At 42.4% G+C, this 27298-nt stretch overlaps 1 protein-coding gene across 1 annotated transcript in view; it reads left to right on the forward strand.

The window, feature by feature from the left end:
- ITPKB (inositol-trisphosphate 3-kinase B) overlaps positions 1–10903 on the forward strand; it is an 88626-nt gene extending 77723 nt beyond the window's left edge. The window contains exons 6-8 of the mRNA XM_073671837.1: positions 2693–2794; positions 3215–3286; positions 10027–10903. Coding sequence (XP_073527938.1) covers positions 2693–2794; positions 3215–3286; positions 10027–10242 — 390 coding nt within the window. The 3' untranslated portion in view covers positions 10243–10903. The remainder of the gene's footprint in view (positions 1–2692; positions 2795–3214; positions 3287–10026) is intronic.
- The last annotated feature ends 16395 nt before the right edge of the window (positions 10904–27298 follow it).

The raw sequence follows: 27298 nt of genomic DNA on the forward strand, positions 1-27298 counted from the left end.
TTCAATATGAAATAAAAGCGAATGAGACGTCTGGAAAGTTCCCTTACATGGAACATCGTGTGAATGTTGCCAGAAGCGAAATACATGGAGATTTAATAAAGAAATACCTGCGCCCGGAGCCCAGTGCCAAAACCGAAATGTGACTCTCCCACATCAGAGCCGCGGAATATGGACTTATTTCTTTTTATTTTTTACTTGTCATGAGGCTTTGTAGCAAAGTGACAGTTTTGTAAATCACTTCATTAGGAAGATTTCATGGCCCCTGGCTGCAGACTGGCAGGATCTCTTCTCCCCAAATTAGTTATCAGAGTAATTAACTTTTTTTTCTTTACATTTACTTTTTTAAATATTTTCTCCAGCATGGAAAGTTATAAAACTTTGCGAATCACTTTATTAGGGGATTTGTCTTCATTCCTGTAAAAAAAAAAAAAGGCTTTTCTATTTGCTGCCTTTTGCTACATTCACATCAGATCATACTCATTTGGAGTACAGATGATGGCAGTGATGGGTCAGCTCAGCTCCTGTTTCTCACTAATACAGGGGATAAGCTGCGGCAGGGGATGGTTCTGATAAGCATAACACTTAGAGGTGGAGCCAGGAGCGGAGCAGATCCATCACTGCCATCATCTGTACTCCAAATGATAGACCGGCGTGCAATGCAGGAGCTTAGAAGCCACTCACATTCATTTTTTTTTTGCAGGAATAAAGAAAAATTCCCTAATAAAGTGATTTGCAAAGTTTCGTAAATTTTCATGCTGGACAAACTTATATATATATATATATATATATATATATATATATATATATATATATATGTAAAAGTTTACTTACCTTTTGAAGCACGACACAGCACCTGGGGTCGACATCTCTCTACTTGACCAATGGAGGTTTAAATAGTTAACTCTTTAAAACACCCTAAAAGAGCATTTCTAAAGCAGATCGTCCAGCGCTGTCCCCTATATTAATTCTATGGTTTAACCACAATAAGGTTAGATGAATTTGAATAGTCCTTAAAGAGGATATTTTTTTTTACGTATTTTAGGCTGAAAATAATATTTGATATTGGGGATAATTTTTTTTTTTTTACCTATTTGCAAAATTTGCAATTGGGTTTCATGAAAAATGTTGCATTATTTGGCTTTTATTTGGTTTGTGCACATAAATCAGCCGAGAGGAGCTCAGAAAAAATGATAAAAGAGTTATAAACTCTCCCCATCATACCTGTCAGAATGAGATCACTGATAGATTCTCAGTTGGCTCATTCTGCAGCCAACGATACAAGACAGAGGCTGTGGAAAAAACATGGTACTCAATTTTTAATGAAACCCAACATATAGTGTCCTCTGGGGTATTTATGGCAGATGTACAACCACTGGTGTCCATTATGCTCTCCCGATGGCGGCACTACATACAATGCTGAAGCGACTGTCATTGCATGTGATATTGCCATATGGCGACATTGTATCCCATCATGTCACTCTGTAGTAGCCGTAATATAGGATAAAGGGTTAAAAAAATATTATTTTTTTCATAAATATTTACGATTTTTATTTACTTTTTACACTTTTTGTTTCATTTTTTACTTTTATGTTTGTGTGGGTTTCCTCCAGGTTCTCCTGTTTCCTCCAACATTATAAAACATCCTGATAGGGAATCTATATTGTGAGCCCCAATGGGGACAGAGACGATGATGTCTGGAAAGCACTGCGGTATGTGATGGCGCTATATAAGCCTGTAAAGTAAATAAATTCTTTCTTGGTTACAGGAGACGCTTCTGCCATGAACATTTCTTTATTTTTACGTCCGGGACTTGGACGCTGACCACAAAACCACTGATAACCTTTAAAATGTGTCGACAGCGCGATGCAGGAAAAGACTAAAATAATATTTTTTTTTCTTAGTTTGCATTAAATGAAATTCCCGCTGTAACTGCGCACAAATGTCAGCGATATTGAAGAATTAATATTTATTTTTAATTAATAATTATTTTAGTGTTTTTTTTATATATGTATATATTTATATATATACATTTATTAACTTTTTTTTTCTTGTCAAACCAGATCATCCCGATGCTGCACTAACAACCTTAAAATCCCAATTCACGTGACATTTAACCCCCAGCCTCTTACTTGCCTAAAAAAAAAAAATAATCCAAAAATATATATTTTTTTATTATTAATTTTATTTTTTTGTGGTTAGGTTTCATGTCTGTCTCAAGAAAATACCAATACAGCTATAAAGTCAGACTCCAGCTTAGATACGCTATATATTGGAGGCTGTAGAAATCGGAAAGTCCACTCCTTATCTTAGTCTGCTTTGTCTCTCCGCCATGCTTTACACTGCAGCTTGGATTATCCAAACTGTCAGCTGTATTTCTATAGAATAATTACATTCTAAATCATCTTATTTTCTTTTTTTCTCTGTTATAAATCAGTATAAACTTTGCCACTTTTGGGGTCTACTTTGCACGACTGGTTCCAAAAAATAACGAAACATCGATTAACACGGACTCCAGCTTAGATATATATCGACATATATATATATATATATATATACGCTGTATATTGGAGACTAGGGTCATGTGAAACCCCCCTTCCTTATTTCAGTTGCTTTTTTTGTCTTTCCCCCATGCTTTACACTGCAGCCCTGATTGTCCATTCTAAGTCTAAGTGTTTTGTTTCTTTTTTTGCAGAAGGAAGACGGAACTGTGAACAAAGACTTTAAAAAGACTAAAAGCCGGGATCAAGTCATGGCCGCCTTCAGAGAGTTTACAAAAGCTAATGCTAACATTTTAGTGAGTGTTGCGGGTTGTGTTACGGCTGCTTGATTGACTTAAAGGGCTAGTCCCGTCTTAAAAGTCCACCTTATATCCGCAGGATAGGGCATATATACTTAATAGGACCTTCCTCTATCAGGGGTCCTATCACCCACATTCACTTATTCAGGCTGTCCTAAATTGGTAAATGGAGGTCATTATTTTGCTGTTCTTCACATCCAGAGCTGCATTCATAATTCTGCTGGTTAATGGTCTGTGCAGAACCATCTATGCCATGGTGCATTGTGAGAGATGTAGTGTTCTCAGCAGACATTGAAATAAATAAAATCCCAAAATGGACCCCCCAAAAAGTCAGTGCGTGATAAGATCTCTGTTAGGGGCATTGAATTTAAACTTGTCTTCTTGCCATCGTAATACACCATAGCTTTATTTTTGCAGAAGTCTTACCTGAACCGTTTAGAAGATATCCGCAGCATATTGGAACAGTCCCACTTCTTCAAGACCCACGAGGTGAGTTGTAATTCCGGGTCGTGACTTTTGTGTTACAAATTGATACATAACATTCCAATTGATTCTCTTGTGTGGCCACCAGCTGGCGCTGTGTCTGGATGACATGAGACCACCCTGTAGTCATAAAAGGGGGAAAGTGAACTCTAAGAGAGCGCTCCTGTATTCTCACCGCCTCCAGACAATTCTCCCGCCTATGAAAAAAAAGATCGGACATGTTGAGTTTCAACATGCCCAATCACGGGATAATTATCTGACATCGAGGAGAATTAGGACAACTCCATAAACATTAGAAGTCTGGACGGTACCGCTGATATTGACAGGTACAGACAACATGTATCTAATGTGTATGGCCACCTTAAAGGGGTTGTCCACTCCTGATTTATTTTTTTCAAGGATAAATAATATCTACTCTTCTTACCGATCAAACTCAATGGTTCCTCTTCCAGTTGGACGGGCAATTGACCATAGGTCACCACCGCGGCCGCTGGTTGGGCACATGCCGGTGTGGCCATAGGGGGAAGCAAAGAGACCCAGCAAGTGAATGGAAACCTCACAGTGGAGGGTTTGTTGCAATGTATCAGTCTAGTGAACTAAACAAAGCGCCGATGACTTCCATTCAGTTATAGCAAGCAGAGATCTGGATTAGCGCAAAGTTTATTATAAAGTTGCAGCTTTGTGGCACAATTACTAATCTGCACTGACCCGTTGGCCGATCCTCAGATCAGGGACCGCCGGATTCTTGGCTGAGGACCCTGCCGCTCACTGGTGGAATGTGGGTTGCGTCAGCCCCCCGACATAGGGTAACCCGTATTTACGGGGTCTCACTCCGCTCTCTTAGCAACAAGAGCAAATATTGTTTGAGCCGATGAAAATGAGAATTCTGTCCACGACCCGATGTTTATTTATACGGAGGAGGAGATGAATATTCCCCAGTGTCTCCAGCGTGTGGGACGTTTTCTCAGGCTTCTGCCAGGACACTTGTCCCTTCAGAGGACTTTACAGGGGGTCATCTAGAGTCAGCGTTTCCCGAGGAGAGGAATTCTGCAAGACACTGAGACCCCCGAAGACGGAATATTCCATGGAAGCCATCGCAACAATTGCTGGCTTCATTGATAAATTTTGCATAGAATGAACATTGCGGAGAGAGAAATCCAATACTGAATAGTAAATGAGAAGAAGTCCTGTTAGGACAAGAGTTCTGTGTCTCTGCATCTCTGCAGAAAAGCTGGGTGACTCTCAATATGGCCGTCTAACCAGCATCCATAGGGGGTTGTCACCCAGCTTTCCCATCACTCAGCTTTCCCGTCATCAAGTTTTCCTGTCACTCAGATTTTCTGTCATCCCGCTTTCCCATCACTCAGCTTTCTCATTACCCAGCTTTATTGTTTTCCAGCATTCCCAGCACCCAGCTTTCCCAGCACCCAGCTTTCACAGCACACAGCTTTACCATGGCCCAGTTTTCTCGTCACGTCACCCAGCTTTTTTATGATCCAGGTTTCCCATCACCCAACTTTCCCATCATCAAGTTTTCCCATCACCCAGCTTTCCTGTTACTCAGATTTCTTATCAGTCAGTTTTTTCCAACATCCAGCTTTGACATCACTTAGTTTTCCCATCACCCAGCTTTTCTGTCGTCCAGCTTTTTTATAATCCAAGTTTCCCATCACCCAACTTTGCCATCGCCACGTTTTTCCGTCACCCAGCTTTTCCGTCACTCAGTTTTCCCCTCACCCAGTTCTCTCATTAAACAGCTTTTCACTCATCCAGCTTTCCCATCACTTAGTTTACCATTATTTAGCTTTACTGTTGTCCAGCATTCCCACCACACAGCTTTCCCATGGCCCGGTTTTCCCGTCACCTCACCCAGCTTTCCAGTCACTTAGCTTTCCTGGCAATCAGCTTTCCTATCACCCAGCGTTCCTATCACTCAACATTCCCATTATCCAGCTATCCTGTCACCCAGCTTTCCCGTCATCTAGCTTTTCCATCATCCAGCATTCCTATCACCCAGCTTTTCTATCACCCAGATTTCCCATCATTCAGCTTTTTATGCAATAAAATACATAATTTTAGGTTATTGCTTGAATATCCAGCCCCCCCCCCCCATTACAGGTCGTGTTCCCCAGAATCCCCTCCTCTGAGCTGATGAGCGCCCCCTGCAGCCTCCCTCGTGTTCCTCTTCCCTTTATGGACACGTCTCGGTCACTGTTTGCTGGAGAGGTGACTTCACTCTGACTTTGCTGCAGGGAGCTGCAGATATTTGCCTCCATTTATGATGTGACATCCGCTCTGTGCCATCTGTTTGCTCGTATAACATGTACCTGGAAAGGTAAATATTCTGTGGAGTGCACCCCGCCCTGGCATGCAGTCCTCAGCTCCAGAGGCGTTGGCACAGGCGGGCATGGCTCAGACAATGACAAGGTGGTCTGTGCCCGGACACAGCGGATGTGACGTTATATGGTCCCTGGCATCTGGACCTCCAGGGCTTTATGGCAGAATAATGGGGGGATTTCAAAACTCTTGGGCTACTTTTTATTACATTGCAAAACTTCTCACAACTCAGGGAACAAATTGAGGCTCAAGAGCATGGCTGGTACTTGTAGTTCTAGTGTATGATCGATTCTTGTTCATTATGGTTACGAGCTTTACAAAGACTTAGGGTTCTAGAGCATTACAGATGCTTGGGTCCTAATGTGTTTGCTTTGGAGGAGCTGAGGGTCTAGAAGATCACCAATACTTGGGATTCTGGAGCTCTATTGACTCCTTAGGTTCTAGAACATTACGGATACTTTTTGAGGCATTACTGAGGTTCTGGAGTATTATTGAGCCAGTATTTATAAAGCATTACAGAAACTAAGGGGTTCTAGAGCCTTACGAATGATTGTAGTTCTGGAGCGCCACTTATACCTGAGGTTCTAGAATATTACTGATACTTAGTGCTCCTAAGCATTACTGACACTTGGAGTTGTGGAACACTTTTATATATGATGTTCTAGAACATTACTGGTACTTGGGATTCTGAAGCATTACCAATCTTTGGGTCCTGGAGTATTTCTGATAGGCGTGGTACTGATGTTCTGGAGCACTACTGATACTTGGGGATCTGTAACATGACCAGTAATTGGTGTTTTGGAGCATTGCTGATATTATTATAATTGCTGATACTTTGCCGATATTCGTGGTTCTGGAGCAATAATGAAACTTGTGTTCTAGAGCCTTACTGATACCTGAGGTCCTTTTGATACTTGGAGGTCTAGAATATCACTCTTTCTTGATGTTCTAAAGCATTACTGACACCTGGAGTTGTGGAACATTTTTATATTTGAGTTTATAGAACATTTCTGATGCTTTTTGAGACATCGCTGGTATTTGAGATTCTGGAGCATTATTGATACCTGGATTTCTAGAACATTACTGATACATGGAGATGTGAAACCTTTTTACATATGAGATTCTAGAACATTACTGGTACTTGGGATTCAAAAGCATTACCAATCTTTGGGTTCTGGAGCATTATTGAGAGGTGTTGAAGCACTGCTACTTGGGATTCTAGAACATTATAAATGCTTCTGGCTCTAGAGCATTACTGACACTTGGGGTCTAGAATATCACTGTCTCTTGATGTTCTAAAACATTCTTGATGCTTGGTGTCCCCAAAACTTGAGGTTCTGGGGCATTTTTTCATATTTGGGGTTCTAGATCATTATTGATGCTTAGGGCACTTTATATTTGCTCTTCAGCATTGCTGATACTTGGGGATATATAATAGAACTGACAATTGGGATTCTGGAACATTGCTGATACTTTACTTGTAATTGGGGGTCTGGAGCACTGATGAAACTTGTGGTTCTGGAGCATTACTGAAGCTTGGAGTTATAGAACAATACTGATACTTGTAGTTATAGATGGTTTGGGTTCTCTAACATTACAGACAATGAGATCTAGAACAGTGTGATTCGAGAACATTCCTACAAAGCACTAATTAGGGGTCCAGAAAACATTCTTGATATTTAGGGTTCTTGAGCAATACTGAGCCTCAGAGCTGGAGATTTACTGACATTTGTAATTCTTCCTGACACTGGGGCTCGATTCATCATTTGCGTTTTTCTTTTAAGTCACTTTTATTTTTTATCTTGTAATATTCGCTGAGGTTTTATGTGATTAATTCCTCAAAAATGGCGCTCACGGTTCATGAATTTAGCTTTAATAATGGTCCTTTTTACTGTATTTAACCAGTTTTGCAATAATTTAAAGCAAAGAGTCACGCGTTTTGCAAAAAAAACCCTTCAAAAAAAAATTTCTCAAAAATTTCTGGGATTCATAAAATCACTCTGGGAAAGGACTAGATAGAGAAAATTTGCGACAAATATTGCAACATTTTAATAAAGCGAAAACATCTGGAAAACTTGAACTACGACCGCAGTAAAGAACTAAAAAAAAAAGAAATTAAAAAAACAGGTAAAAACATATAAAAACAACTTCAATAAAGGCAAAAATGGAAAAATCAATTGGGTGGCAAAAAAAAAAAAGTTGCAAAACACCAAAAACTCAAAATAAAAAAGAGGCGGAAATTCAATAATGAATTGAGCCCTTGGTGTTCTAGAACATTTCTTTGGTCGGGTTCTAGACTGTTATGGAACCTTCGATGTGAGTTTTGATGCAGATTTAACCCATGAAGTGCTGGTAGAAATGAATTTCGGTTTTACGTGGCACTATGGGCCCGGGTTATCGTGCGTCTGGAAGCCATCATCTTAGACTCGGAGCGGCTTCGGTGCTCGGAGCTTCCAGTGCGGAGCTCTGGCTTTTTATAGGCCACCGCGAGCTGCTAAATATGGCTCCTTGTGAAGCACAATACATCTTAATCTTTTTTTTATGACTCATTTACTGTACAACAAAGCTCTTATTATCTCCTTAGAAGCGTTAATAGTTTTATGCCGACTGCCTGCACACGAGAGCGAGCGCCGCGCCAAGTACATTGGCTTAGGGGATAGTAGGATTTACAGCAGAACTAGGAACTGACATGTGCAGCATGGTTTGCGTAATCGGTTATATGTGTTTAGATTTACATAAACAGTTCAGTAACTTTACAGTTTTTACTTTACTGGGTTTTTTTTTTAGTCTTTTTCCTCCATTCACATCCAGAGCTGCTCTCAAAAATTTGGGCTGCGCTAGTACAAAATTGTAGAGTCCTATATTGGACTAAGCTACATTTTGTGTGCAGTTTGAGAGTGTCAGGGGTACAGATTCGCATTTTGAATATGTAATTATTAGTAATTATTAATTAATTAAGTAATTATTAGTTAGTTTAGTTATTATTTGGGATGTTTTTTTAGAATTCACGTCCAGAGCTGCATTCATAATTCTTCTGACCTGTTTTTTTCTAATTCACGTCCAGAGCTGCATTCATAATTCTTCTGATCTTTTTTTTACTAATTCACATCCAGAGCTGCATTCATAATTCTTCTGACCTGTTTTTTAAAATTCACATCCTGAGCTGCATTCATAATTTTTCTGACCTGTTTTTTTAGAATTCAGATCCAGAGCTGCATTCTTAATTCTTCTGACCTGTTTTTTTAGAATTCACATCCAGAGCTGCATTCATAATTCTTCTGACCTGTTTTTTTTTTAGAATTCACATCCAGAGCTGCATTCATAATTCTTCTGACCTGTTTTTTTTAGAATTCAGACCCAGAGCTGCATTCATAATTCTTCTCACCACCCAAGGTTTCTGTATGCTCTAGGATCTCATGACTTTGCCTCTGTACATACTTTCCATCACAAATTTTTGGAAATAATCCTCAAAAATTTGGGTTTATCCCAGTCCAAAAAGAAGTGAGGTTTACATAAACTCCGCACAAAGGTGGTCATTCCTGGAAAAGTCTTAGGAGCATGACTTAAAGGGGTTGTCTGGTGAAAACTAATTATTACGTGTCCATGGGGGTAGGTGATAACTTATTGATCAGTAGGGGTCCGACCACTGGGACACGCACCATTCGACAGAATGGGGCATTTTTATTTTCAGTGCTCATGTGTGACCAGCGCTCCATTCATTCCCTATCAAGCTGCCAAGTGCTGCGCTCCGCTTTTTCTGGCTGACTCATAGAGAATGATTGTAGTCGCAGTCACGGCATCCCATCTGCTGCTCGATTTTGTAATGGGGATAAAAGTGTCCAATCAGTGATAAAAATTCCCCGTTCTGCCGATCAGTGAGGGCTCCAGCGATCGGACCCCCACGATCAGTAAGTTATCACTTATATGCTCAGTGTCCTGCAGTCACACTCTGCATCATATGATGCGCTTTGGAACTACTGATTGGCTGAAAAGGATCATGTGATACACCATGTGGTCACACGTAAACAGGAAGTGTCGGTTTTGGTACTTTTGGGGGTCTGTCTAATTCTTGTAATGTTGCTCCCACAAATGTATTTCTATTGCGATATCATTATTTTAATTGGTCCATCACGGTGCTGTATTGCCTTTACTTTTTGCATGGAAGCCCCTTTAAGAGTAGAGATGTCTTTTAAAGGGGTTAGAAAATCTTCTAGAAACATCTCCACAGGTTCTTTCTGGTAAAGGAGCTCTGCTGAAATAACTTTGGCTGAGCTGCAGTACCCAATACAACCTGTGGGCAGGTGTGGGGCTGTTTTTGGAAAAAAAATTTAATCCTGTAAAGACCCCTTTAAATGGGCTGACGAGCTTGATTAGGGCATAAAACTTTTTTTTTTGTGTTCCTCCTTCAGGTCATTGGAAGTTCCTTACTTTTTATCCACGACAAGAGGGAACAAGCCAAAGTCTGGATGATCGACTTCGGAAAAACCACGCAGTTACCAGAAGGCGAAGAGTTGAACCACAGGATAGCCTGGCTGGAGGGCAACCGCGAGGACGGCTACCTGTACGGACTGGATAATCTGATAGACATCCTCAAAGAGATGGCAGACGAAAAAGATATTAATTAACGGGGCGGGGGAGGGGTCATCCTTCTCCCGACTGACGCTCCATGAATGCACTACAGGACGCTTATAGGGATCACCCACCTACAGATACTGGAAACCCTGCAGTGACCCTCTTACTGTAGTAGGGTGGATGAAGACCTATTTTTATATTAATGCCGTGATCGGAGAACTTTTTTTTTTGTAAATACTCGTCAGAACAAAGAGACTTTTTTTTTTTTAACCGGAATGTTCTATGGACTTGTAGGCGGCTATTTCTATGTCCTCAGTCTCGTCGTCTTTTTATCCTTTATCTTAATATCTCATTAACTCGCACACCTGCCAGTGATACACAATGGAGGCTGCCATTTTATTCTCCACCCCCAGATGGTGCAGCCTAATAATTAAGCTGTAAGGGCTGGTCCAAAAACTCTATTCATGGCTTCTTCTTAAAAGGGCATTTGTCATCAGATCAAAAGTGGCCAATTTTTGCTTCTATTTTATTCCTGCTTTTCCCCTGAATGTTTCGTTTTTTGTTTTTTTCTAAATCCACCATACGGTCCAAGAGATATGAGCCTTTTCATTCAGGCAAATTTTTATGGTCTTTACAAGGGGGCGTGGCTCAAAGAACACTCTGGGGGCGTGGCTCCAGTTTGCTGTCTGAGCCACACCCACTTTATAAAGACCATAAAAATTGGAACTAAATAAAAAGGCCCATATCTCTAGGACCGTATGGCGGATTTAGAAAAAAACAAAAAGTGGAATACTCAGGGGAGCAACGGGAATAAAATAAGACCTAAAACTGGACACTTTTAACCCAGTGACAGGTCCTCTTTAAAAAATAGTGTTCCAGAAAATGGCTGCCCCCATTGTCTGTCGGTTCACTGTAATATTTTCAAGCCGGAGGATAATGAGGGGTTAAGTGACGTGTCTGGCCCTTTGTGCGCCGTGCCACGTTGTGCCGACATTACCTGCCCTATCCATTTCAAATATCATCATTAGAGTGTAAGCTCTTTGGTTGAGTCACCTCGATATAAACGTGCTTAGATATAAACCTAAAGATTCACAGCAGCAAAAAATAAAGCAGTTCCAGTTTAATGTGTGAACTTTCCCACCCGTTCAGTTCCATATTTTTGTCCATAGGGGGCAGTATTGATATATTGAACACCGATTGTCAGACAGTAATACACTCAAAGCCGTTGTCACATCCCTTCCCCGGTCTATAGTACAGGGGGCGATGATGAGCACAAGTTTATAGATTATGGGCCTCATAAATTAATACTATAACTCAAAGCAACCAATCAGAGAGCAGCTGTCATTTTTCCTATTTTTTTTTCCTATTTTTTTTTCCAGAGCACTTTAACCCCTTTTTGCCATGACCGTTTTTTTTTATATTTTAACCATATGACGACTTGTTTTTTTGTGGCACGAGTTGCAGTTTTGAATGACCTCATTCAATATACCATATAATGTATTGAAAAACGGGGAAAAAAAAATCGAAGTGCGGTGAAATGTTGAAAAAAATCCAATTCTGCCATTGTTTTTTTTTTTTGGGGCATCTTGTTTTTACAGCATTCATTGTTCAGTAAAAATGATGCAGTAACGATTCTCCGGGTCAGTACGATTACGGTGATACCAAATTTGTATATATTTTTTCAGTAAAAACATTTTTTATATAAAAATTCAGATCTTTGTAAAAAAAAAAATAAAAAAAAGTGTTTTTTTTTGTCGCCATTTTCTGAGACAGTAACTATCTTTTTTTTAAGAATTTTTTAATGCCATTTACCGTACAGGTTAATAAATTTATAATTTCATAGATCTGACATTTCTGGTGATATCAAATATGTTTTAACTTTTTTTTTCCTATTTCTATATTTTTGGGGAAAAGGGGGGAGATAATTCAAATGTTTATACTTTTTTTAAAAAAAATTTTTTTTTAATTTTTACTTTTTTTTTTTAGTCCCCCTAGGGGACTTGAACCTGTGATTGTTTAACAATCTCCTATGAAGTCTGGTCACAGGGAGTACAAACATGCCGTGAGCTGGGCCTGTCATAGGCTCCCAGCTGTCATTTTAAGCCATCAGCACCCAGAGATTAAAAGCAGCATCTAAATGGTTAACCACAGTTATTGGAGCTCAGCTCCCACTCCATACCCCTGCACCCGATGTATGACTATTACGACCTTTGTCAGGAAGGGGTTAATAAATGAAAACTGAGTTCTGATTGGTTGTTATGAACAGCAAAGACAGTTTTGATAAATAAGGCCCAGTGACTGTGCTCCACCTAAAGGGTCGGCGGAAGGAAAGTTCATAATTGATTAAAAAAATTTTAAGAGAAAAATCAATTTTTAATATATTATGACTCGGGAAGGATTACAGTGTAATTCGTGTAAAAATCAGCAATGACTAAAGTTGCCCTTTAAGGTGTCCCTTTATATATAATAATGCCTCAGTATTGGCCACACAACTTATTTGTGTCCTGAAAGCAAGGCGCCATCATTACTTGTACTAAAAATGCTTTTAGCTGACACACTTGCCATATTTAGAGTTATTAACAAATTCTGGTTACCTCCAGCCACCACGAGAGGGAGCTTAGGAGCTTACTGCATACTCTTTTATTTTTAAGTTTCTAAACTCCTGCGCTCCCTCTAGTGGTCGCTGCAGGTAAGCAGAGGATTTGGAGCTCTGTATCAGGAAAAATGGAGCTCTGCCTGCTATACAGAGTTCTAAAAATGACCCAGCACAGAATATAATGGCTCTAAGGACGACATGTTCTTAAAAGGTGGAGATTGTTTTATGCATCCAGAATCCTTAGGCTGTTGCGGTTTAGCAGTAGTGGGCATGTACGTTTTGGATGTATGTGCATCGTATACAGAATATATATATATATATATATATATATATATATATACACAGTTAGGTCCATATATTTGGACAGAGACAACATTTTTCACATTTTGGTTCTAGACATTACCACAATGAATTTTAAACAAAACAATTCAGATGCAGTTGAAGTTCAGACTTTCAGCTTTCATTTGAGGATATCCACATTAAAATTGGATGAAGGGTTTAGGAGTTTCAGCTCCTTAACATGTGACACCCTGTTTTTAAAGGGACCAAAAGTAATTGGACAGATTAAATAATTGTAAATAAAATGTTCATTTCTAGTACTTGGTTGAAAACCCTTTGTTGGCAATGGCTGCCTGAAGTCTTGAACTCATGGACATCACCAGACGCTGGGTTTCCCACCTTTTTGATGCTCTGCCAGGCCTTCACTGCCAAAGGGAAGGGGAGAGTAATAAAATATTTTAAGGCACTTTTATGACCATGTTTATCAAGACTTGTGACATTTCCTATAAAGGGTAATTAAGATCAGTCCTGATCATTTCCATAAAAGCCTTTCTGTTGCAGGATGTAGATAATTAGAATATGAAGCACATCAAATACGATACACCTCTAAAATATATTGAAAAAAAAAATAAATTAAATTCTAAATTTAATTAAAATGTAAAAATTCCAGTGGCTATAACTACTGAAAGCATGGCAGCGCCAATTATAGGCTAATTTACCATACTGGAGATTATTCTGGAAATTTACATGGTGAACATTTTTGTTTAGAATTATTTATAACGAAAAAAAACATTTACAATATAAATTGCAAAATTTAGTAAAATCAGTTACAAATCCCCTTTAATTGTGGTGCTGACTGCCACCTTTTGGTAGCATAAGGAACAGCATTTTTCCAATGTTTTTCTGAGAATTAAATTTTATGCTTGTATTTTCCTGAACAATATGTCTTTTCAGGATATCCTCCCTAGGGACTGCAGTCACTGGATTATCCCACCTTTACTCATTAGCAGATATCCGGGTCACCTTTGTGACTTTACATCCAGTGCACTGACGCTGTTTACTCCACTAATGCAATTTTTTTTCTACAAAAACAATGCAAAAAAAAAAATTCAAACAAGTTTCCTGTCAATTTCCAAGAGCTGAACAAAGCACGTTCCTCAATCTCCGCAGTGGGTGTAAGGGGTCACGTGTTTGTAATAAGGAAGATGGGGGTCACATATTTAAAACAAACAAAAACTTTGGCGCTATGCAAGCCTCAATTTGCAAATATGTAATTAAAATTACATCATCTACCCTTTATAGAACTCCTGCACCACAGCTGTAATCACGCTATTAAACATTGGTTGTAATCCTCCATGGTAACTTTTTAATTTTTAATGTGTAATGTTGTAGTTTTGTACAGTACACATTGTACCGGCAGCAGTGATAATTCATTGTAATCCTTCATGGCAATGTTTTTATCTTTAATTTGTAATATTCCAGTCTAAAACAGCACATATTGTACTGGAGGATATGTATGTTGGTTGTAATCCTCCATGATAATTCTTTAATCTCTAATGTGAATTGTTCTAGCCTAGAACGGTACATATTGTACTGGAGGATGTGAACATTGGTTGTTATCATCCATAGTAATTTATGCAGCTTTAATGTGTAATATTCTAGTCTACAACAGTACATATTATACTGGAGTGTGCAAACATTGGTTGTAATCCTCCATGGTAATTGTTTAATCTTTAATGTTCAATACTGTAATCAAGAACAGTACATATAGTACTGAAGGATATGAATGTTGGTTGATATCCTCCATGGTAATTTTTGCATCTTTAATATGTAATGTTCTAGTCTACAATGATACATATTATACTGGAGTGTGCAAAAATTGGTTTTAATTCTCCATGGTAATTGTTTCATCTTTTATGTTCAATATTGTAGCCTAGAACAGTACATATTGTACTGGAGGATCTGTAGGTTGGTTGTAATTCTCCATGGTAATTTTTTAATCTCTAAAGTGTAAGGTTCTAGTCTAGAACTGTACATATTGTACTGGAGGATGTGAACATTGGTTGTTATCCTTCATAGTAATTTATGCAGCTTTAATATGTAATGTTCTACTCTACAACAGTACATATTATGCTGGAGTGTGCAGAAATTGGTTGTAATCCTCCATGGTAATTCTTTAATCTCTAATGTGTAATGTTCTTGTTTAGAACGGTACATATTGTTCTGGAGGATGTGAACATTGGTTGTTATCTTCCATGGTAATTTATGCACCTTTAATGTGTAATGTTCTACTCTACAACAGTACATTTTATACTGGGAGTGTGCAGAAATTGGTTGTAATCCTCCAAGGTAATTGTTTCATCTTTAATGTTCACTATTGTAGCCTAGAACAGTACATATTGTACTGGAGGATGGGATGTGTCCACAGATAATATTTCATGTTACCGTGCACATGGCCTAATTAATTTCACAAGTCATTAAGTTAATATTGTAACATTTATATATGCTGCCATAATTTACGTCCTGGGATACAGAACAGCGGTCAGCAGCGCCCCTTGTTGGTCAGAACAGGGAACTGCACAAGGCCATTAGCAGAACATAGGCCTCGGAGTAGAGTAACGTGGGCATGTAACTTCAATAGTGGAGCATTGCATTAGTGAGGTAGGAGGCACGGGGGCGCCTCGTAAGGGTAGCCATACAATTGAGAGAGAGTGTTTCTATTATGATTTTTTAGAAATTGACTGTATGACTCGTAAAGTGCAGTGAGGGCCCAAAACTTGAATACGGTCCCCATTCTGAATAAAGGATAAAATGATTATCCCCCATAAACATTATCATATCACAGAGCAGGTGGTGGCCTTCTTATTGTTGCTGTGTACCATACTGGCCAATCAGAATTAAGCTTACGAATATCCGTGGCATATGATTGGCAGTTAATGGTGAAAGCATAGTGGACCTTATTCATAACAACCAATCAGATCGCAGCTTACACCGCACGGAAAATAAGAGCCTCATTCATTGGTTGCTATGGGCAACACCTATGTCCGCACTGGTTTCTATACATTATGAACCATTTTTAATGAATACATTCCCATTAGTCAAAGCCATACATTTGTTTTACACGTCTTCTTTCTACCTGTCGACCTTTTCTGTCGTTAGTTGTTAATAAAACAATCTCTTCAGTCGTTTCCTTATAGGTTTCTGGGGGAAGATGAATGACAAGCAAAATGGCCGCCGTGCCAACATTCACAAACCTATGTAGTGTTGATGCAGTATATACCACCTGACTAGACTGATTTGTGATTGTGATGAAACGGCGGCCATGTTGGTTGTCCAAAATCAGAAAAGACAGAAGAGTTTTTTTTTTCTTGGGGTGCTCCTTATGTTGTATATTTCCTTCCCCCCCATTTGCCGGCACGTTTACATTGTTACATGTAGATTATATATTTATATTATCTGTACATTATAAAGTGCCTGAATAACTTGCTTTTGCTTTTTTTTCTGTCATGTTTTTAATTTATATTTATTTTATTTTATTTTTTTTTTATTGCACGGGACACTAACAGCATGGCGGCGCGTGTGTTATTCCGGCTTGGTTAGTCTTATATTGCGGCATGTCTCGCTGTACATACGGTTTGCGGGGGTTGTTTTCTCATGGCGGGCGGCGGGTGGGGGAGGGGTATCTGGAACGTGTTTCTTTGCTGTGAATATTATCTGGTACATGCTTTAGTTTGGACGTAGAGGACGCACCCGGCTCCGGTGCCTCTAGCCCCGTTTATCCAATAAAGGCATGTATATGAGATTTCTCTGGTGTTGGTGATTTTTATTTGTGAGATCGGAGTGATCGGTGCAGCCATCATTCCCGCAGAGACAGCTATATGCAGGGTGCAGAGGTAGCGGTCATATCCAAAGTCTGATACCGTGGGGACCTGATGGCCTTCTGCTACATAAGAAGACACCAATGCCATAACACATGCGTGGTATATAGGTGGTCCTGCTTAGAGTTTACATTGGGGTCTAGGAGCTTCAGTACTTCTTACCAGCTGACTGGTTGGCTATGGCGGGTCCTTCTCATTTCGACTCTCTTGCACCTTTGTCTCCCCACACATCCCTCCTGCACATACACAACATCTCTTAGATGGGCGCCCATCTTAGATTGGCAACTGGCACGGCCCCTCTGCTGTTCATAAGTCTCTGCTGGTGGCATAATTTGGGTTCCACCGATTGCGACACAGTAGTATAATAAGGAAAGAAGACCTACCCACTTAGATGCTATGGTCGCTGCTCACCACGGCATCTAAGGGGGTTAAGCTGCTGTGATCAGAGCTAACTCTGATGGCAGAAATTAGCAATGGGTGTTTAAGGTTCTCAGAATTCCTGCTGTCCTTCTACAGTTTGACCACTAGTGTCTGCTATAGTTCACCTTAATAATTGTGCTCCAATCCCACTCCTTACCACTGGAGGCTGCTGGTGTGTTCTGCATTTGCCCTTTACTAAGATGGCAGATTCTGAACCTATGGGATCGATCTTGTTTCCTGTTTGGGCCTACTTAAAGGATCTCTCACTCATTGCTTGAGTATTGCGTCTAGCTGTTAGCCTAGTTGCAGTCTCCAGCTCCTGAACATTCTTACCCAGACTGTTCTCACCTATCTACGGATTGTTTCCTACAACTCCTTTGCTAACTCCAAGAACTTCTACTACCGCTTGCGTTTCTTGCTCGTGCTCCTTCGGCCACTGGTTGGTTTCCAGCAGTGCTACGCCAGTATCGTAACAAAGGTTGGTTGGTTCTTTCGCATGAGCTCACTCCATATAAATCCTTCTTACTCCTGATGTACATATACGGGAGAAGTGGGTATATGCCTGGCAGGAATGGCAGGCATTTGGCACCAAAAACAAAACTTATATCTCTATTCTCACTCCACCTATGGGTCCACACATTTCTGCCTATTGTGTCCTGAACTACAAGAACCCGCCACTCTCTGGACCTGGACGCCGGGGCCACACTTTCTCCATTGACATGCGTACAAAATGGGAGCTGAGAAAACGTCAAGCTACTTTATAAGGGAAACAACCTGCCGCCAACTCCTACAGTGTAAAAAAATGTTATAAGAACATTTCTTTAGGTAGAGGTAAGACCATGTGAGAGAGATGATGAAGCCCTCATCAAAAATCTAAAAGGTTCAGCAGCAAAGGCAATACCCAAATATGAGTGTTAGATAGCTGTTTGTCAGTGTGCCCGAGTGCAAGGAATAATAGTAACAAAAATAAAAAAGATGTATTCACAAAAAAAAACCTAATCATAATAAATAAAAAGAAAAGTCACTAAAATAAAAAGAAACAATCACAAAAAAATAAAAAAACAATCTCATAAATAAAAAACAATTACAAATTACAAAAGTGAAAAAGTCACAAAATAAACCCATCATCAAAAAATTAAAAAGCGCCTTTTCTCCTGAAGTATTTTCCACTGCACCATTGATCTTATTTTAGAATGACGGTCTTAAGTCTCTTGGTGCTTGTTTGATGAAGGTCATGTCTACCGAAACGTCACGTTACTATGCATCATATTGGACCGTTTGCATTGAATAAATTTCACTTTCATTCATATTTTGAAATGGTGGATTTCCTTTCTGTTGTATTACTACGGGGTTGGACCCTATCCGAGTACCCGAAAGCCTAGGAGTGCCATATTGCCTTATCTATCAAAAAAATGAATAAAAAGACATAATCATAATCACAAAAAATAACCAATCACAAAAATAAAAAGACAATAAAAAAAACAAAAAAAAAAATCATGAAAATAAAATTACATAATTACAAAATAATGCAAAACCTATGTAACAAAACAATAAAAAAATGTGTAATCACCAAATTAAAAAAACATAATCATAAAACAAAAAGGCATAATCACAGAAAATGAACAAGCCATAATAAAAAAAGACAATAAACATAATCACAAAACAGAAGGACATAATCACAAAAAAAAATAAAAAAAGACAATCACTAGAACAGAAAAGAATAATCACAACAAATAAAGTCATAATCACAGAAGATAGAAAAAATCACAAAGATAAAAAGGACATATTCACAAAAATATTAAAAGAGACATAATCACAGAAAAAAATAAAAAGTTACATAATCACAATAAAAAAGACCTAATCAATTGCAAAAAAAAATGAAAACACATAAAAAAAATAATGGCCAAATTAAAATAAATCACAATTTTTTATTGAAATCCTGCATCACAAAATAAGTAAGTAAAAGGCAGCAATTTGAGGGTGGCGGACACAGAGTGAGAATAATGTAATAATGGTCATAATATAGAGGGCATTAATATGAAAAATGCAGTGATATGAAGAAAAATATCTAATTCTTTCACAAAAATGAATATTTACTACAAAAGCTCTTGTAATAATAGGAAAACAGGAATACAAATACTAAACAAGTTACTCATTCACACTTGTTATCTCCAGCTTTGAAGCAGCTCCAGCGTTTCAGAGCCGCATTCCCCTTCTTCTTTGTGGGACTTGTTTTTAATCTATTTGTATTGTAGGATTTTACTTTTAATGTTAGCAATTATGGATTGATTATTATTCTTATAGGTTTCTGTATAAGCCGTTCATCCAAACTTATTTCATGAGTTGTGACCATTGTGGGTTTTTCTTTCATTAAATGAGGGGTACCAACGATTTTGACCACGTGTGTATAATATATTTGCGGATATTATGCAGTTTATGCCCCTTTGATAAGCAGCATCCCAGATTGTATTGTCTATGGTACCTTACATGGCAGGTAAAACTGGAAAAGTGCTTCCCCTAAAAATGTAATACCTTGATATTCATGATTGTTCATTAATTGTAAAAACGACAAATAACCAGAACTGGAGATTAAGTGAAAAATATCCAATTATTTTTGCCACCACTAGGGTCATGCTGCACAGCGTGAGACCTAGTGGCTGTGAACTGCGGCAACCTTAATGACGTCACCTCTGTTCACAGCGGCCGGGTCTCAAGGAGTGCAGCATGAGACTAGGCAGCGCCTGCTGCTCAAGTCTATGGAGCTTCATTTTTCAAATAAAGGACTTTTGAGTGTGTGTGTTTATTTCTTTTGACTACTGGGTTAATAATGGGATTGTCTGACAGATGCCTCTCCATTACTAACCCCCGTGCTTGATATCAGCGCCAGCTGCTGACATCAATCCCAAAACCATTACCCTGATTGCCAAAGCACCAGGGAAATTGGGAAGAGCTGAGGCTAAACGCCAGAATTGGCGCATCTAATAGATGTGCCATTTCTGGGGTGGCTGAGGGCTGGTCTTATTAGGCTGGGAAGGGGCCAATATTGATGGACTTCCCCAGCCTGTTAATATCATCCCCCAGCGGTCTGCTTTGCCTTGGCTGGTTATTAAAAATAGGGAGGACTCATATTTTTTTTAATAACCAGCAAAGGCAAAGTAGACAGCTGTGGGCTGATATTAATAGGCCGGGAAGATCCACGGATATTGGTTCTTTCTCAGCATAATAAGGCTGTGTGCCCACGATGCGTTTTTTAAGCGTTTCCGCAGCGGCAAAAACGCTGCAGAAACGCTTAAAAAACGCTTGGTAGAAGGTCTGCCATGTTCCCCAATGATAATCCGCATGTGCTGTGCACATGCTGCGGAAATTTCCGCTGCGGATTATCATTGCGGAAAAATCCGCAGCACTACCAATTATTTTGCGGAAGCGCTGCGTTTTCGCCGCCATTGACTTGCATTGGATCGCATGGAATCCGCATCACTGGATCTGTACATCCGGAATCCATGCGATTCAATGTGCGCATGGTACCCGGGTCTGGAGGACTTCTGATGGCCCCCGGTGTGCTTGGCTTCCCTTGCCGGCAGATCGCGATGGACTGAAGGACCCACTGACGTCATAGTCATGTGACGGCAGATCCTTCAGTGTAGTGTACCGCGAGCTGCCGGCAAGCCAGGACGGAGCGAATAAAGACTCCAGGGGCCAGTCTGCATGCCATTTTGTGCTGTCCCATTGCCTTTCCTTCCCCATACTTTTATCTGAATTTTTGTCCTGAATTATTGCTATTATCTTTTAAAATATCTATGAAAAGTTATATCTTAAGGTGTATACTTTATGTTCTCTGTGGTTTTTGCATTTTTTGATACACCTATTTAACACTAACATTTGAGCCTTTGGTTCTTGGTTTTACCATCAGAAGGTAAGTATAGATTTATTTTTTTATTTTTAAACATTCTTTAAGGTCACACTATATAAATCCATTCCATTTGCATGGATTTATATAGTGTGACCAAGTTGTCAGGCACTTTCCAAGTGATGCTAAAATCTCTTGGAAAGTGCTTGTCAACCCGCATGCGGAAATGCATGTGAAGAACGCTTCACATCCGCATGTCCCTGGCAGGAAAAACGCATGTACAATCCGCATGTACAATCCACATGTACAATCCGCATGCGTTTTTTCTGCCAGAGAGATGGAGAAACGATCAGGAAAAAATCCTGAGCATTTCTGCATCGTGGGCACATAGCCTGAGACTGCTTCCTTTGTCTGCTTTCCCTTGTGTAACATCGGCATCTCTGCCTCCTGCCGGGCAGAGACGCCGTTCCCCTCACCGCCGCGGTCCCGGTCTGGCGTCTTCCTGTTCCCCTGCTGCTAAGGCGCACACTGCGCGCAGCTTCCCAGGCACTGTGCTTAGGGCGCGCACGCGATCCCTCCGTCTTAAAGGGGCCACGCGCGCCGTCCTAAAGAGTCACTGGCCAATGGCCGGAGGACTTCCCCTATATTAAGCACCTCCTCCAAAATGGAGGTGCCTGTGCAAGGTTGTTGTTTGTGTGCTAACACTCTCCTCAGCCCTCAAGTTCCTTGCCCGCCAATCTGTCTAGCAGTCCTACCCACCAATCTGTCTATCAGCCGTGCCCACCAGTCTGCCTACCCGGAGCACCTGCCAGTTACCCGCTGTACCCGCCAGCCTGCCTACCCGGAGCACCTGCCAGATTACCTGCCGTGCCCGCCAGACTGCCTACCCGGAGCACCTGCCAGTTACCTGCCATATCCGCCTGCTCGTTTACCTGGAGTACCTGTCTGGCTATCCGCCGTACCCGCCTGCTTGTCTACCCGGGTCACCCGCCAGCCTACCTACCGTGCTCATCCGCTGTACCGGTCAGCTCCTGTCATCTGACCCGTGGGAGTCACCTGCTCTCATACAAGGTGGGTCCCAGAGTGGCACCTGGTTCACCTGTCCGGTCCCTCCTTGGTTCACGGAGTCGACTAAGCTGCCGTGTGACCTGGGTCGGTCTGAGTAGGCACTTAGTTACGCCCCTCTGATCCCTTCTTGCATCAAAGCACAGAGGTTCCACCACCCGGACCCGTAACAGTTTGCACAGGCCATGGAATCCGGTGGCTCCCAGGCTCCTTTGCTCTCTGACTTGTACCAGGAGGTCTCTTGTCAGAGATCCCAATAGGAGACTATCCTGTCCTATCTGCGGACAGTCAACTCCCGCCTGGACACGCTGTCCACTCCGACAGTGTCCGACTCTATTCGAGCGGTACCCACTCCGGCGTCACCCCAACCCTGTGGCGCTGTGGCACCCGGCTTTGGATCCCGGCTTTCTGCACCTCCACGTTTCAATGGTGATCCTGTGCTATATCGGGGCTTCATAAATCAGTGCACGCTGCACTTTGAACTTCTGGCACACCAGTCCATCTCCGACCGGGCCAAGGTGGCATTCATCATGTCTCACCTCACCGGAGAGGCGTTGGCGTGGCTTAACCTTCTGTGGGAGAGTGGGGATCCTCTGGTGTCTGATCTCCAGGCCTTCCTCGCGGCTTTCCAGAAAGTGTTCGATGAACCTGGACGAAGATCTTCTACTGCCTCCTCACTTCTCCGACTCCATCAAGGGAGTCTTTCTGTTGGACGGTATGCCGTGCGTTTCTGCACCCTCGCGTTTGAACTGGCCTGGAAGAATCAGGCACTGGTGTCCACCTTTTGGGAGGGCCTTTCTGGACGGATCAAGAATGAGCTAGCCGGCCAAGACATACCTCGCACCCTGGGCGACCTGGTGTCTTTAGCAACCCGGATCGACATCCGCTTTCTGGAACGTGCTAAGGAGACGACCCGGGAGAGAAGACCTCCGCGTCTCTCTCCAACCTTCCAAAGGCCTGTCTCGCAACCAGCAATCCCCCGGGTGTCTTCTCCAGAGCCAATGCAAATTGACCAAGTGAAGATGGTCAAGTCTCGCCAGAAGACACGCCGCGCCGAGGGGAGTTGCTTCTACTGTGGCAATATAGAGCATCTGATCCGTTCCTGCCTGGAGAGACCAGGAAACTTCAATGTTTCAGACCGCTTGGAGAGGTCGTCCTAGGCAAGAGTTCTTCTTCTCCGTCCTTGACTCTGTCCGTTTCTGTCACCAGTGGTGAGACCCGCTTCTTCGAGGCTGCTTTTCTGGATTGCGGAGCCGCAAGGAATCTCATTCAACAGGCCATTGTGGAGCGTTATCAGATCCCTACCATACATCTGGCTGAACCTGTGGCGGTTTCCTCAGTGGTTGGGAAGCTTCTTCCGGAGACCATCTTGCTGGTCACTGAACCTGTAACTCTTCAGGTGGGAATGCTGCACTCTGAGAAGATTTCCTTTCATGTGCTGTCCGGCCTCTCTCATCCCCTCTTGCTTGGTCTGCCCTGGTTACAGAGACATGCACCCGTCCTGAATTGGAGATCTGGTGAAGTGCTCTGTTGGGGTCAGGAATGCCATGAATCCTGTCTGGGTCCGGTTCGTCCTGCTCGACCCCCGTCTACACCGGCTAAACTACCTGGCCTGCCGGCACCCTACTAGTCCTATGTGGACATCTTTGACAAAAAGGAGGCTGAGACACTACCACCTCATAGGCCGTATGATTGCCCCATCGACCTAATACCTGGTGCCTCACCTCCTCGTGGGCGAATCTATCCCTTATCGTTGGCCGAGACTCGCGCTATGTCTGAGTACATTGAGGAGAATCTTGCCAGGGGATTTATCTGGAAATCCACCTCTCCGGCTGGAGCAGGATTCTTCTTCATCAAGAAGAAAGATGGCTCTCTGCGTCCTTATATTGACTATAGGGGTCTAAACCAGATTGCCATCAAAAATAAATACCCCCTGCCTCTCATCTCGGAGTTGTTTGACCGCCTAAAAGGCGTGAAGATCTTCACCAAGCTCGATCTTCGGGAGGTGTACAATCTGGTCTGGATTCGCCAGGGAGACGAGTGGAAGACGGCATTCAACACCTGGGACGGTCACTGCGAATACTGCATGATGCCCTTCGGTCTCCGTAATGCTCCAGCCGTCTTCCAGGAGCTAGTTAACAACATCTTCCGAGATCTCCTGTATTCCTGCGTGGTGGTGTACCTGGACGACATCTTGGTGTTCTCCCCGGATCTGCCTTCACACCGGAGGGATGTTCATCAGGTTCTGCTGAGGCTCCGGAAGAATCGCCTGTATGCTAAATACGAGAAATTCCTCTTTGAGCAGACCTCCTTGCCGTTTCTTGGTTACATCATTTCTGAGACCGGTCTGCGCATGGATCCCGAGAAGGTGTCAGCCGTCTTAAAGTGGCCCCGACTGGAGGGATTGCAGGCGATTCAACGGCTTCTGGGTTTCGCAAACTATTATCGCCTTTTCATTCCTCATTTTTCCTCCTGGACTGCTCCCATCTCTGCTCTCACCCCTAAAGGAGCAAATCCCAGGGAGTGGTCTTCCGAGGCGGAGAAAGCCTTCGTCTACCTAAAAGAAGCCTTCTCCACTCCAGTGCTACACCGTCCGGATTGCAACAAGCAGTTCTTCCTGGAGGTTGATGCCTCCTCCTCCGGGGCCGGAGCAGTGCTCACCCAGAAATCCTCGTCCGGAAGAATGGTAACCTGCGGCTTCTTCTCCAAGCTCTTCTCCTCGATCAAACACAACTACTCCATAGGAAATCAGGAGCGGCTGGCCATCAAATTAGCGCTGGAGGAGTGGCGCTACTTGCTGGAGGGGGCTCTGTACCCTGTGGTCATCTACACTGACCATAAAAACGTCACTTATTTGCAGAATGCCCAAAGACTAAACCCGCGTCAGGCCAGATGATCACTATTCTTCGCTCAATTCTGCATTACTCTTCACTACCGCCCGGCAGACAAGAACATTAAAGCCGACGCACTATCCCGTTCATTTTTGTCTACCTACCAGGAGGACGAGCCTCTACATATCATTGATCCCTCCAAAATAATGACTGTTGCTCCGTTTGACCTGTCTCATCTTCCTCCCGGTAAGACCTTTGTAGCAGTTCAGGATCGGAAGAAGGTATTACAGTGGGGTCATTCGTCCAACTTGCTGGTCACGCCGGCCAGAGGAAGACATTTCTGCTCATTGCCCGACATTATTGGTGGCCCACCCTGAGCAAGGATGTTGCGGAATTTGTTGCGGCTTGTTCCTCTTGTGCCCATAACAAGATAATAAATCCAAGATAGCAAAATATTTGGTGACCAGATGTCCCTTATTATATATAAAACCTATAAATGTGACTCATGGTCAATAATATAAAAAACTCATTTATTGAAATATTCGTGCCCATAACAAGATACCTAGGCATCTTCCAGCCGGTCGTCTTCTTCCTCTTCCCGTGCCTTCCGCTCCGTGGCAACATATCGCTATGAACTTCATCACGGATCTCCCTGTTCCTGCCGTTTGTACTGCCATTTGAGTGGTCGCTGACCGCTTTTCTAAGATGGCCCACTTCATTCCCCTGCCTGGTCTTCCGTCTGCACCGGTGCTGGCTAAGGACTTCATCCATCACATCTTCCGTCTTCACGGCTTACCCCTCCACATTGTCTCGGATCGAGGAGTTCAATTCACTTTGAGCTTCTGGAGAGCCATGTGCAAGCTGCTGGATGTCTCCTTGGATTTTTCTTCGGCCTATCATCCTCAGTCCATTGGCAAGTGGAACGCATCAATCAAATCCTCACCAGTTTTCTTTGACACTTTGTCAAAGCTCACCATAGCGATTAGGTTGATCTCCTGCCCTGGGTTGAGTTTTCCTATAACACCCATGAGAGCGAGTCTTCTGCTAAAACTCTGTTTTTTGTGGTCTACGGTCAACACCCCCAGATTCCGTTTCCAGTTTCCTCTTCAGTGGACAATCCTGCCATGGAGTCTCTGGTCAGCGAATTTTCTGCAATTTGGGAAGACACTAGATCTGCGCTTCTTCAGTCCTCGGAGCGGATGCTGATAAGAGACGTCGGGATCCGCCTCAATTCCGTCCGGGAGACAAAGTCTGGCTTTCTTCTAAATATGTTCGTCTTAAGATACCATCTTACAAGTTGGGTCCGCGGTTCATTGGTCCGTTCGAGGTCCTGAACCAAATTAATCCAGTGACTTACAAGCTGAAACTCCCGGTCACCTTACGGATTCCCAACTCCTTTCACGTGTCTCTCCTCAAACCGGTTGTCCTTAATTCTTTCTCTGACGATCCAGGTACCCCCCCAACTCCAGTCTCCGCTGAGGACGTATTTGAGGTAGAAAACATTTTGGCCACCAAGAGGGTAAGAGGAAAGACTTTCTTTCTTGTGGATTGGAAGGAGTTTGGCCCTGAGGAGAGGTCTTGGGAGGCCGGGGAGAACATTCATGCCCCTCATCTTCTAGAAAAATTTCTTGCGGGCTTAAAGAAGAGGGGGCGTAAAGGTAGGGGGTACTGTAGCATCGGTGTCTCTGCCTCCTGCCGGGCAGAGACGCCGTTCCCCTCACTGCCGCGGTCCCGGTCTGGCGTCTTCCTGTACCCCTGCGCTTCCCGGGCGCTGTGCTTAGGGCGCGTGCACGCTCCCTCCCTCTTTAAGGGGCCGCACGCGGCGTCCTAAAGAGTCCCCGGCCAATGGCCGGAGGACTTCCCCTATGTTAAGCACCTCCTCCAAAATGGAGGTGCCTGTGCAAGGTTGTTGTTTGTGTGCTAACACTCTCCTCAGCCCTCAGGTTCCTTGTCCGCCAGTCTGTCTAACAGTCCTATCCGCCAGTCTGTCTATCAGCCGTGCCCACCAGCCTGCCTACCCGGAGCACCTGCCAGATTACCTTCCATGCCCGCCTGCCTGCCTACTCGGAGCACCTGCTAGTTAACTGCCGTGCTCGCCATCCTGCCAACCCAGAGCACCTGCCAGTTACCTGCCGTACCCGCCTGCTCGTTTACCCGGAGTACCTGTCTGGCTATCCGCCGTACCCGCCTGCT

The sequence above is a fragment of the Phyllobates terribilis genome, unplaced genomic scaffold, assembly GCF_046119375.1.
Source record: "Phyllobates terribilis strain yellow unplaced genomic scaffold, ASM4611937v1 Scaffold_3__8_contigs__length_932513732, whole genome shotgun sequence".
Taxonomy (NCBI): domain Eukaryota; kingdom Metazoa; phylum Chordata; class Amphibia; order Anura; family Dendrobatidae; genus Phyllobates; species Phyllobates terribilis.